Source organism: Phalacrocorax carbo, chromosome 4, assembly GCF_963921805.1.
Source record: "Phalacrocorax carbo chromosome 4, bPhaCar2.1, whole genome shotgun sequence".
NCBI classification, from domain to species: domain Eukaryota; kingdom Metazoa; phylum Chordata; class Aves; order Suliformes; family Phalacrocoracidae; genus Phalacrocorax; species Phalacrocorax carbo.
Window position 1 is genome coordinate 26466566 of NC_087516.1, and position 12715 is coordinate 26479280.

Consider the following 12715-nt stretch of genomic DNA (forward strand, 5'->3'; position numbering starts at 1 on the left):
AAAAGGGCACTAAAACTCTATGTGTAGGCTTGTTTGGTTTTTGTGGGAGCGGGCAGTTTCTCTCACTGGGAAAAGAATGTCTGTGGCTGTTGACCTCTGACTGACTGTCAGTGGAACTGTGCATTTGCTCTAGAGCTGAGGTTTAAACCAAATGGGAGAAATTAGTGGAGGAGGAAACAGTGGGTTCACAGAAAATGGCATCCATCCAGGAGGAAAACTGCCATCACCTGATGTTAGCTCTGAGCACTTTCCTAGTTACTACAGCAGCTCTGAAGAAATCAGCCATCTCTCTATCTCTTCCTGCTGACATTCTCTTTCTCTTTTCTGCATTATATTTCTGGGGTATGTGGCTACCTTCTTAAATCCAAGTTCCTGAGAACTGAACTTTTTTCAAAAGAAGCTTCTTTTTTTATTCCTTAGCCAATTGAATATCTGTCTGTACATATGAGTTTGCATGCCTACTTGTCAGTCTTTCTGCTTGTCCAGGTTGTTATTCAGACCTTTCCTTGTGGGATGTTTAAAATAAATCCTTCATTCATCTCTACTACAGCTTAAGCATTTCACAATCTCTTGTTCTTCACATTCTAAAAATCTCTTCCTAGTGTTGCCTTTCCCAAAATCTATCTTTACTTTTGATGAGTCTTCCTCTTTGCCTGCTTACTGAACAGCAAGAAGAATAAAGAAGAAAGAGGGCTTATTAGAAATCTGATGGCAACTGATGTTCTATTCTTATTTCTTTAAATTTAATAACAAAGCTTGACTGGAAACACAAGATTTTTCCTGCATAATGGTTTCAGAAAACTGAGCTAGTTTTAGACTACTTTGTGCTATCTAACCCTGGCCAGAGAAAATTTAAGATGAAGTAACTCACCCAGACCAAAAAGCAGTGTTTACTTCTAAACTAATGTCTGTTTGATTAAGGTAGGGTGCAATTTATTTTAGTATTTCATTGTCCTTTTAATATTCAAGTGCCCCTCAATTACATTTCAATCAGCCAAGACTGCCTGTGTGTTGATGCCAGTAATGCAGTACAGTGAGTCGGCAAGGCTTTTTGTAATAAGGTGGACAATTCCATTTCAGTGCTTTATTTCCATTGTCATCTATTTCTGTAACTATATCAAGGTTTGTAATATGCATTTTAATAAATGTAGCAGCTATTAATGTATTTGTTAAGTCACAGATTTTACTTATCCTTTACAGCTACTCTTTAGAACAAACTGAACAGTTTCTGAACTGTGTTCTGGAGGCAGATCCTGTGAAAACAGTTATAGCTCAAGAAAGTGTTCAGCAAAATGAAATTGTTTCTTCCTACAGTGCTGCAAAGAACCGGGAGAAGAAGGTATTTTTTTTTTAAAATAGTAGTTACAAATATATCCAAAGCTATGTTAATAAAAACACTCTACAGTGCTTACTTAGCTTCAATGTTGCAAATTCCTACAGGCAAAAAAAAGTAAGGAAGAGGATGATCCTTTGAGTGAAATATTTCAAGAATTTGAGTATCCACAATATGCTGATTTAAGAGCAGAAGCTTTTTGCCACCAGCAAAAGAGACAAGAATGTTTGAAAAAGGCTGGGGAGGCCTATCGCATGGGTATGAAGTCTGTGGCAGCATTTTATGCACATCAGGTAAATGTAAATATTGTGCTTTTTGCCTGAATTTAGAGAGGTACTTAAATACTGAATTGGAAGTGACAAGAAAAACATTGTGCCTACTAGAGTTGATCAGTTTGCTCAATTACTGTTCCCTGTGTAAGTGTTATATTGAGATTCACCTTACATGTAAACTCCATTTTACTGGTAATGATACTGATACAGGAAGCTGATGTAACGACATTTAGTGTAAGACCTCATGAAAGATGATATTCAGTGCTTAGTTACACATGCTCGTTTTCTCATAGATCTCATTCTCGCGTCCACATACTTGTAAACACCAAGATTTATGTCCGTGTGGTCTGGCCAGGTTCACTCATGTGTGACACGGACTGCAACAAATATCAGTTTTCTAATTCTCCATATGTCCTTTGGGTTAATTTTAATGGGTGATGAACTGTTTTTAGACACATCTTGTACTACTTTAAGAGTCAGACAGGTATTAAGATACCATCTTTTGTCTCAGAATCTTGCTTGCTTCATCCTCCATAAATCTTGGGCAAGATTGCTGCCTGCTGGCTTTACTTCCTCATTCTGACTATCTTTATGGCTACAGTCTCAGATTGGGATAAACATGGTGTGGTATGCCATGCTTTTTGCCATCCATCTAGTTTTGGAGTGTAGATCTGCTGATCAGTCTTTTGTGCTCTGGCCTTGGAGCACAGGCTCTCTGGTCTTGATTCAAGCATATTTCTCAGTATGTACCAGTTTGATTACCGTTGATCATTGCTGTTGATCGTATTCTTGACTGTAAGTATCAGCTGTTCTTGTAACCGTTCCTGAACATTGGTTTCTCAGTGCCTTCTCATGAGACCCTTCCATTCACACTTCATTCAGACCACTTTTAAAAATTTTGTTACAAATGTCTTCAGAGGCTGTAGCTTTACCCTGATTTAACAGCATCTAAAAATTCAGTAAGAATTCACATTATAGAAGCATTTAATTCTAAACTATGAATTGCATTATGACAGAACAAAAATGTAATGATTAATCACTTGCATTAAAGCTTTTTTAAAGATAATAAGCAAATTCAATTGGTATAGCATGTCACTCTAAATGTTTAGATTGTTATTATGCGTGCCAGAAATACTGATTATCAGTCTTTATAATGAACTCTTTAGGTTCATTCTTTATATATTCTTGAAGTTTGGAGAGATTCTGAATGAAGGTCTGCATGGTTTTAAATAGAAATGTGATTTCCTGTCTTCTGTTCTTAGCCATAGCGACAAGTACAAGCTGGAAATTTATTATATATTCTTTTGGGTAATAAAAAGGCAAACTAAGCTACCTTTATTAATGAAAAAGTACTTTATGCTTGGTGGCCTTAGCCTGTCTTGGGAATCCTCTGCAAGTGAGAGTTACAGGTCTGGTGTCTTTGGTCTGACACTAATACATTTCAGATGATCCATTTTAAGAAAGTGTAAGACAGACTGTCACTTTTGTTCTCTTGAGCTCTTGTCAGTCACATACCTGGAGTTAAGTCTTTCATTCCTTTTCAGACTGTGCCTACAGATTTTCGAAGACACAATTTTTTGCTTCAGTTTCTCAGATACTATCACTGTAGGGTTCATGGGAAATAGTTGGTACTTGATCACTGTGTAACATGAATAACCCTGTACTGCTCCTTGCCCCTAATTCCAATAGGGACTGTATTGACCTTGTCAGTCATAAAAGATCTGTCAAAAATAGTAGGAGAGGTGATGGGCAACTACTTGGGGGGGGGGGGAATTGTTTAGTTTGTCTGATTTTTAGGGATTACATTCAGAAGAATTAACCTCAACTGTAACACTCAGCAGGTTTTTTTCCTGAGCTGTTGGGCAGTTTCTCTGACATTGTTTCATTAAATTTTTAGCAGAATACTTTCAGAAAGTAAAATTCTATTGTTAGGATAATAAATCTGAAAATCAGCATAGAGTGTAACTTTTTAGCTTATGCAAAGACCTTACGGTTTTGTGCCTTTTCTGGCTGCTTTCCTTTCTTGTAAGGCTTTTGTTGTAATTTCTTCTTGGTACCAGCAGTTTCTTAAGGACAGATTTCATGAAATCTCCTTGTGAGTAGGTCTCACTGAGCCTCTTCCAGAACTTCTGTTGAGATTATAAATTTTACTGCTTCAAACTGTGAGCTAAAAGCACCATGCCAGTACTGTCATTTTGAACCCAACAACCAGCGTGGAGCTTAGATGATGTCTCGGCATGTAATAGTTGCTGTGCTTATGAATAAAGGGTCGCCTTCATGAGCAGAAGATGAAAGAAGCCAACCATGCTGCTGCTGTGCAAATCTTTGAGAGAGTAAATACTTCCTTGCTGCCTATGAATGTGTTGGATCTACATGGTCTCCATGTGGATGAAGCTGTGAATCAGTTGTCAAGAGTGCTACAGGAAAAATGTGAAGGTAAGAATAAGTTAATAATTCCTGCCCCTAAAAGTTATTCTCCTCATTTTCCACTAAGAAATCACGATACATGGCAATATCAGAGGGAATGAGTGTAATTACCTATGAAAACAGCTGGCTTTTGTGTTATTGTATTTTCAGAGTTCCCCCATGGAATTGGGGGATGGCAATGATTCATTTTGTTCTGTCTTGCTTGCCCCAACTCCCCTCACCCTCCCAAGCCCCGTGCTTCATTGTAAATCTTATTTTTCTTTCTGTTTTATCTTTTTTTTTTTTATTGAAGACTTGATCTATCCTTCCTGGCGTTTTTAACAGAGCTAGTAATGCTAACATTTGTGTCATCTTTGCATTGCTTTGTCAGAACTATGTTGCCTTTGTAATCTTTAAAGAAAAATCATTATGTTGGAATTCTAACAACAATGATTATATTGTTTTCAACTTTAACAATAAAAGTGTGTGATTTGAGTTCTCTTTCAGTAACTTCCGTATTGATTTGTCAGCAGGATCTCTTGAGATCAGAATACTGTTGCTTCCATAAATGTAATTTTGTGCAGTTTTGCTTGAGAGCTTGTTTTTTTTCCCAGTGGTGTGTTCAAGTACTTCACGAGTGTTCTTGCTGTAAAAACATACATTTTCTGCATTATTAGTTTACTCTATAAATTTAAGCACACTGGGAATGCTTTTATAAGAAATACTTCTTACGCAAGGTACCACTGCACAAACATAATTTTTTGAAACAGCTACTCCATGCAGTAGAAACAATTGTTCAGTGAGGCCTTGTGTGTTGAAAGAAAAGGATTATCTGTCAGAGATAAGTAAATTGCATTATCTTGTGCTATTCCTAAAATGACATTTGTATACTTTGAGCTGTAACCTAATGCTTTTTAGAGCTAAATTTCCTGAGCTGCACTTACATCAGGGGTCCTAGAATGATGGTAGGGGCTCTCTGTTCAGTCCATTCACCTAAACCTAGAAAAAAGTTCATTTCAGCATCCATACATAGGAAAGGGATCAATACCAGGCACTTAGCACCGGCAGAATTAACACTAAACTAATATAAAACCCAAATAAACTTAAGCGACAGAGAGAGAGGACAGTTGATGAAAAATATCATGTGAACTGGTAATCTCAAACTGGCAAATCTCGGCTTGTGGTGAGAATCCAATTTAATTTATATTTTTTCCTCTTTTTTAATCTGTTCATCAATTTAGGTTGCTGTGATCTCTGGGAGAGGAGCAATTTCTTTTGTTATCAGGTCTAGATGCCCTAATAAAGCTCATGTGATGTGTAGATCTGTTGATTCACGTGCTCCAATGTAGTGGAAGTTAGTCCAAATAAGTGTGACTTGAATGTCAAAAACTGCGTGGATTTATATTTTCCTTCTTCTTTTCTTTATCCAGTAAAATATTATTTCTTTATTCATGATAAAATATGAAACAATAGAGAGGCATGTCACTTAAAAATTAATTAAATTACACCCACCGTTTTTAATTTTGCAATTTTAGTTTAGATCACAGGATGTAAATTCCAAGCGAAGATTAGATGATAGAAACAGTAAAGCTACTATGAAATCAGAAGTATTTTGTGACGATCACAACATGCATATTGCAAGCAATCTAGATTTAAAAAGCTTGGCCATATTTTTTCAGATTTTTTTTTTTTTCAGAAGAGGGGAAAAATGGCTGTGTTTATGTAAAAGATGCATAGCCAGCATAGGAAAGCAAAGTTCTAAACTGCTAGTGAGAGTTTTTAGGAGAATGGATGGAAAGGTTATACTCAACGCCAAGTCTCTGCTGAGGGACAATTTTAACCGTTACAATGCCTGCTGTTACAGAGTACCAGCAGACTGGTGGTAAACCATATCTCTCTGTTATCACGGGAAGAGGAAGCCATAGTCAGGGAGGAGTTGCTCGCATCAGACCAGCAGCTATCAGATACCTCACAAGCCACAACTTCAGGTGAGTTTAGATTTTTGTTACTGATATATTTTTCTTTTCTTAACCCACTTTAACTAACTGAAAATTGAAGTTATTTTTGAATACTGTTAACTACTGAACAGATTAAGGCAGGTCTGCTGTTTCATAAATCCAGTGCAATTGTGTGACACAAAACCATCTTATATGGGGCACCTATTCAATGTTAGAACCTTTCCTCTGAGACAGATAAAATGCTATAAATTAAACTTATCTAACATAGTTTAATTACTTATTTCCATTCAAGGTTGCTAGCTCTACTGTGAAAAGTTGTTAATCCTGCTTTTCATTGGTCTCCAATACCTGTTTTAGCTCTCAGCTTCTTATGTGAGACAGCAATTTAGCAAGTCTGCACTGGCATCAGTGTGTTTGCTGCTTTTTCTTTACAGGATTGTATGAAAGTGACTGTGAAGGTGGAACTCAGAAATAGCAAAGACTTCCCTTCCCATTTCCCTCTTACTTTCTACAGAAGACAAGGGAGAAAATCTGTTTTGAAAGAAGAGGGAGTGAAAGGGGAGCAGGAAAAGAGGAGCAGAATGAATATAAACAGGAATACTGGGCAGTTTCCTTTTTGTTTTGTTTTTGTTAAGTCTTCCTCTTAGTTCCTGCTGTTTCCAGCTTTTCACCTCTCCAGACCGTGTAAAATCCTCCTTCACTGTCACATCCAGAAGACATGATGCTGATTTCCTTACTCTCACCTGCACACATACTTGACTGAGAACATTATAGCTTTCTATATGTTTGATGAGGGCTGAAGGAGATGGCATTGCGCATAGCTTTCATGTTGAAGCTTCATCTTTTCTTGTTTCACAGGTTCACAGAAATAAAACCAGGCTGCCTGAAAGTCATGCTGAATTGAATGGTTGTCAAGAAGAGAAATAAACTGAGGTGTCAGATTACAGCTAAAAACTTCTTGAACAACTGCAATAGTATTTTGTAATATGTTTTAAAGGACGATATTTTATTAGAAATGGTCTCAATTTACAGCAAGTGGTTTTGTAAGTATGTTTCCAAGAAAATTTTTGTGTGGAATGGATCCTTTTTTGAACCTGCAAAAAGAAGACACTTAAAGGATTTGAAGTCTCAGAAATGCAGATTAAGAATTCTGCTGAGCAGTATATGATGTTTTAAAGGGAAGTTAAGGTACAATTTTTAAATGTACTGTCTTCTCAGTATACCCAGTCTGTCTTTTGACCCTCACACATTTTAATTGCTGTGGATTCTGTGCTTTTAAAAATAGTACCTTGTACGAAGTTCTTTTGTGATTCAGAACTTTGTGCTAAACCCTTCAGAAGAGCATGAGGGAGGTGGGAACTCAGCAACTACTGATTCTTCAAACTCAGTTACAACTGAGTGCTAAATATTTCCAGGTTTCTTCAAGTCTGATGTAGTCTTTCTAGTCGGTACTTTGTGATGGGTTGACCAGTTCTATTGTTCTTATTCCATTCTAAATTTCACCTGATATTGAAGGAAATTGCATATAAAGGACTGCCCATTAACACCAGCTGCGTATTTGGTAATTTCGCAGACTTACTGTGATCTGTTAAAGGGAAAAATACAACGCTGTAGTTCAATCCCTACTTACACATAGCTAATACTGTAATTTTTCAGGAAATGCCCTTTTTTCAACATCCACTGGATTAAAAGTGTTTCTTCCTTTATGGCTTTTTAAATGGAGCAAATTGAGTACTGTTTCACTTTATAGGTGTCTAATAGTGGCGTGACTTCATTCTGTGTATATTAAATTTGGTGATTTCCTTGTAGAAAATATGATTGTGAGACATTTTAAATGTATTTCTAACATCAAAGTGAATGCTAATACTACAGTAGTAATTGCCTAACTGGAAAGTCTGGGAGTACAAAAGTGATTCTGTTGTTGTTGGTGTTGCATCAGCATCTAGAAATACCTGTGTAAAAAACCAAAACAACATCAAAAAAAGCCCCAAACAAAACCCGCGAAAATCAAATGTAAACATCTGTGCTTTGGGAAGTGTTTCCAGTAAGCAATCAGAATATTTTTTTAAATAGAAATATCTTCTAGAATGTGTTACTACTTTTAATTATATCGTTGTCTCTTGAAAGACATACAAATTTTTACTGTAAAATATTTAATTTTTATTGTGAGACTTTTTCAGAACAGGTGTGAGTTCTGTATTAGGAATATTATTAATAGGTTAAGGATTAATGGGAGGGTTTTTTATTTTAAACCACTTTTGCAGTAAATTTTATCCAGGAACTACATGCACATAGAATTTGTGTATGAATCCATATGTGTGTGCAAGTTTTGCCATTTGTGTGCACGGGTAGTAATAAGCAGGAACTTCTGTGAGAAAAGCTGTGCACAGAAATAGATTTCAGTTGAAAATGTGTCTGGGTAAGTTGCTGACAAACTGAAAGACGTGATGTTTCCTGAATGTCCATATTTACTGTAATATATACACAGTGAATGCAATGTACAGTAGACTTAAAAATGAGTTTGTCATGCTTCAACAGATACAATAGTCTTTTAATGGTGATTTCAAGTGGAAGAATAGCTTGAATATACTTAAAGGGACTTTTACTGGAATAATAGACTGTCATACTAATTTTTATATTTTTTTGTGGGTACTTGGTTCCTCTGATTGTGTCCCTTCTCTTTTTCTTTCTCTCTGGGCTGCTCTGGTAATTAGTGAGTGAAACTAAAAGATCTGTGCTCCCCAAACAGCATTAGCAGAGCTGTTTCTGCCACCACACGATGTCATGTGCAGTGAAGCCCATGCTCCATCCTCTGTGACAGTACCTAAAATGGACTGAACAGCAGTTCAGACTATCAGCTGTCCAGGGTTGCAGATTCTAGAATTGCCTTAGCAGAGCTAGGATCTTTCTTTTGGACCAAGGAAATTCCTTCTGCTCCTACGTAGGTTTTCCTTCGTGCTTCTGTTTATAATGAATGGAGGGGCAGCTCTTTAAAGTGTAGTCCCTGTCGGCTGGCCTGGGTGGCTGAGTTGCTCAGCAAAGGTCCCAGTGTACGCTCAGAAGTGTTACGTGTTGAGCTGCTGGTGCCCAAGCCCTACAGCAGTGTTCTTGTAAACAGGGAAGTGCCAACACTTCTAGTTGTTTTGGGAGGGGGCCTGATTCACTCAGCATGTTCACACCATTCCCGACATGGACGAAGACAGCTTAGATTTCAGTTCAAAAAACGAGCAGAAAAAGTTGTTGTCTTGCCCATCTGTTCATCATAATCTAGTTGTTGACAAGTTTACCCTAGAGATGAGAAACATAGCTTTTTTTTAACCTTCTTCTGTCCTAGCAAGGGGATGGCGATTACACTTGACTCTCACTTCCCCAGAAAATACTCTTAACCAGTGTGCTCAGGAGGATTCTTGAAGTTGCCGCTTCCTGAGCCTCTTTCAAAATCACCACTGCAAGCTAAAAATGCAAGATCAAGGGGAAAAAAGAGATTAAAGAATAAAAAGTGCATAAACAGTCTCTGGAAGAGGGCTAGGACTCTTCAGAAAAGAAGCTGTTCTCATTGAGCTTCAGTGTCCCTCCGTATTATCTTTTTTGTCTCTTAGTCCTATTTGGATAAATGCATGAAAAATGGTCAGGGCAAAACCTCAGCTCCACCCATTAGTAGGAGAGTTTGTTTTCTCCAGTCTGTCAAAGTCAGCAGAGGAGTACATAGCTTAAGAGCAATTTTAAGTACTTCTCTCTCTCTCCATTGTCCCTTTGGGTACAGGTTGAGGTTCACTAAGGTACTCCGAATACCATGTCTGGTTATAAGCTGATCATTTGCCTAGTATAAATTGTTTGATTACAGGCTGAACTTTGATGGAGGACAAAGGTTTAAAATTGTAACATGGGCAGAACCAGTCTTGCCTTTACTGAAGTTGGTGACAAAGCCTCCATCAGCTTCAGGAGCTCGGGGTGAGGTGCTGCACTTCCAACTTTGAGAAGATATGATCGGCTCGGCCTTTCTTCTGTAGGAGCTTAAGCATGTGCTTAGAAGCTGTGCTGAGCTGGACACAGAATGGAGCAGAAGATCAGTGCACAGAGAGAAAGAAAACAGATTTTTATTAGTAAGGCTCTCCATGCCTTCAGCTACTTGCCAAACTGTCCAGAAAAAAACCCCACTGGACTTCTTGTATTTCTTTAACTCTTTTTATAATGTATAGTTTGATGAATTATATAAAATATAATTGTTTCAAAATGTTATTTCAAAGTAGGTTACATTTTAGAACTTCCAGCTTTTCTAATGTCTTTTGCAGTTGCATCAGTGATAATCCTGAAGTATCCCGTAAATTCTCTATGATCTTTTGATTAAAGTAGCACTTAGCAGTATTGCCACCAGCACTCTGAAATAATGTGCAACTGTTAAAATACCTATTTTGTATACCACTTTTTATTCTATTCTTCAACAGCATGTGGTTGTGATGACTGGTAGTCTTTAATATGTGAGTTTTGGTTTCTTTTTTACAAAATATTTGAATGTTTATCCCAATTTTTAATTTAGGAAAATTATCTTTTTTAAATACAAAATTTAATGCTTGTGTTAGCATTGCTGAGTAATCTTACAGCTAAAGGAAATAAAAAAGGCCCAGAGGTGCCTGGAGGGAAAGTTGTTCTCCTAAGTAATGTGAGAGTTTAAAAATATATTTTGGTTGATTGTGAAACTAGTAGGGCAAAAGTGATTTTTTTTAATTTCAGTTGATTGTGAAAGTAGTAGGGCAAAAGTGATTTTTTTTCTTCCAAAAATATTTGAGGTTACCTTGATAATACTTTAATGACATTAGCTTTAGCTTTTAATAGTATGTGGTACAATTTTATCTAAACTTAATGTTTTTATAGGCCTGTTGAAGGACACCTCAGGCAAAGTTCAACTGGCATTTTTTTTGTGGCTGTTGGAAACCATTGTGACTTGGGAATCCCCATTTAAACAATGTCCAGGCGCTCTAGTCATAACATAGAACATCTGGATCATCACTGTTGTGAATATGTCCAGTGGTGGGGAAGATCTTCACAAGCTTAGCAGAAACATGTATTCTAGAAGTTTTTACTTGAGGAGGTGAAATGTAACCACTTTGTTATTTAATCTTGCCATAAAATATAGTGGGTAGACAAGAGAATAATTTCCTTGTTGATAATGGCAAAGGATTGCCATAAATGTAATGAGAAATTATACATCGACTTCACATTACTGATGCTTGTGTCTTCAAATGCAATTCACGTTTCCAGAATAATATTGCCCTCTTTGCAGAGCTGAGGAGATGAGAGTATGAACGCTGTAACAAAGAAGAGTTCGTTGACTTACAACTGTTCCCAAGTTTCATGTTCTTGGGGGGGTGGGGGACACGGACACAACGGACACGACCCAAATGAAAAACCACCCCCCACAAGATCCAGCCAAAGCACAACTGTTCATGCTTTCACCTGAATAAAATGTGCAGAGGATGAAATGATTTATATGTGCATATGCATGTGAAAAGACCGAGTATTGCAGCTACCAGTTGTAAAAGCTGTTAGGACCAGTACATTGGAAGAAATGTCTATTTTTAAATTAAAATAAAAATGATTTTTTATTTGTATAAAGTTGTAATTTTGTTGTTAACTATAACGTTCATTTTTTACTGAAATAAAATTTTGTAATTTGCATTTAGAATTTCTAATGTGAAAAAGAATTTACAAAATCTAGTTTAATAAAGGATTTTTGCCACAAGTATAGCCTTCTGTCTTTCCTTGGAAGACTATATTTCAGCTTATATCAAATTTTGTCAAATAGTAGTCTTGGAGTCCTGCATGAAAGCCACTTGCCTTGACTTCAGGATACCATCTGTAGGGAGATGAAGCAACCATCTGCAGGCGTAAAAAGGAACAGATTTGTGGCCTGATTTTAAGTGTTGCAAGGGGGAGCTGAATGCTCACATTACTGAAAGTGAGGGTCATAGTTTCCGATTTATTTTTTTTTTTTTAGCCTGAGGTAGCTGAAGAGGTGCTGTTCAGGCCTAGCTTATTTTGTGGGAGAGTGAGGGCAGTGGCGCATGTCAAGCGGTGGGGCAGGTATGACCACTTTAAAGATGAGAGTTTGGGGGAGGGAAGTGTTCTGGGTAGACCTCATTTAGCAAGACTCCTTAGGTCAATGTCAGTGACAGATCGGATCCTGCAGAAGCGCAATCGATATATCATTGTGGATTCAGATCTAGTAAGCCTGGCTCTTCCCAAGCCTGCTCTGTGCATATATTCCTGTGTCGTGTTCTTGGAAGTGTGGAGAGACACCTGGGAGCAAAATGCTGCCTAGAGTCCAGCCTATTTTATTAGCTCAGGTTGAGGACAACTGGCTTTGACTTAACTCCTGGAGAGTCATTCCAATGACTTAACTGCCTTGTATCTTAGACTGCGGAAACAAGCCAGGTTTGTGCATTTGTACAGCAAAGCCCAAACTAACAAGCTGTTCAAGAGAGCAGGGAAAACAGGTTTGGGAACACTTTCATGTTTCATGCTTGGTAGATGCTGGCATAGATCTGACATGGCTGATTCTGAGCCACAGCTACTAGACCACAGAACTGGTTGGTTGTGTGCTTCATAGAGGACTCCCTGCTCTGGCACTGTGGCTCAAGGTCCAGTTTAGGGATAAGTCTCTCAAGTTGTTTTAAAGTGGAGGTACTGCTACTAGGCTTGCCTCCTCTTTGGGGGTGGGACAGCAGTTCAGTGTGGACACACAGTTT

General features: G+C 37.6%; 1 protein-coding gene across 2 annotated transcripts in view; it reads left to right on the forward strand.

Annotated features, from left to right (window-relative positions):
• N4BP2 (NEDD4 binding protein 2) overlaps positions 1–11709 on the forward strand; it is a 31503-nt gene extending 19794 nt beyond the window's left edge. For both annotated transcript variants that reach the window (XM_009504724.2, XM_064449314.1), the window contains exons 13-17: positions 1201–1339; positions 1441–1626; positions 3873–4041; positions 5876–5999; positions 6828–11709. In XM_009504724.2, coding sequence (XP_009503019.1) covers positions 1201–1339; positions 1441–1626; positions 3873–4041; positions 5876–5999; positions 6828–6873 — 664 coding nt within the window. In that variant the 3' untranslated portion in view covers positions 6874–11709. The remainder of the gene's footprint in view (positions 1–1200; positions 1340–1440; positions 1627–3872; positions 4042–5875; positions 6000–6827) is intronic.
• Positions 11710–12715: the final 1006 nt, after the last annotated feature.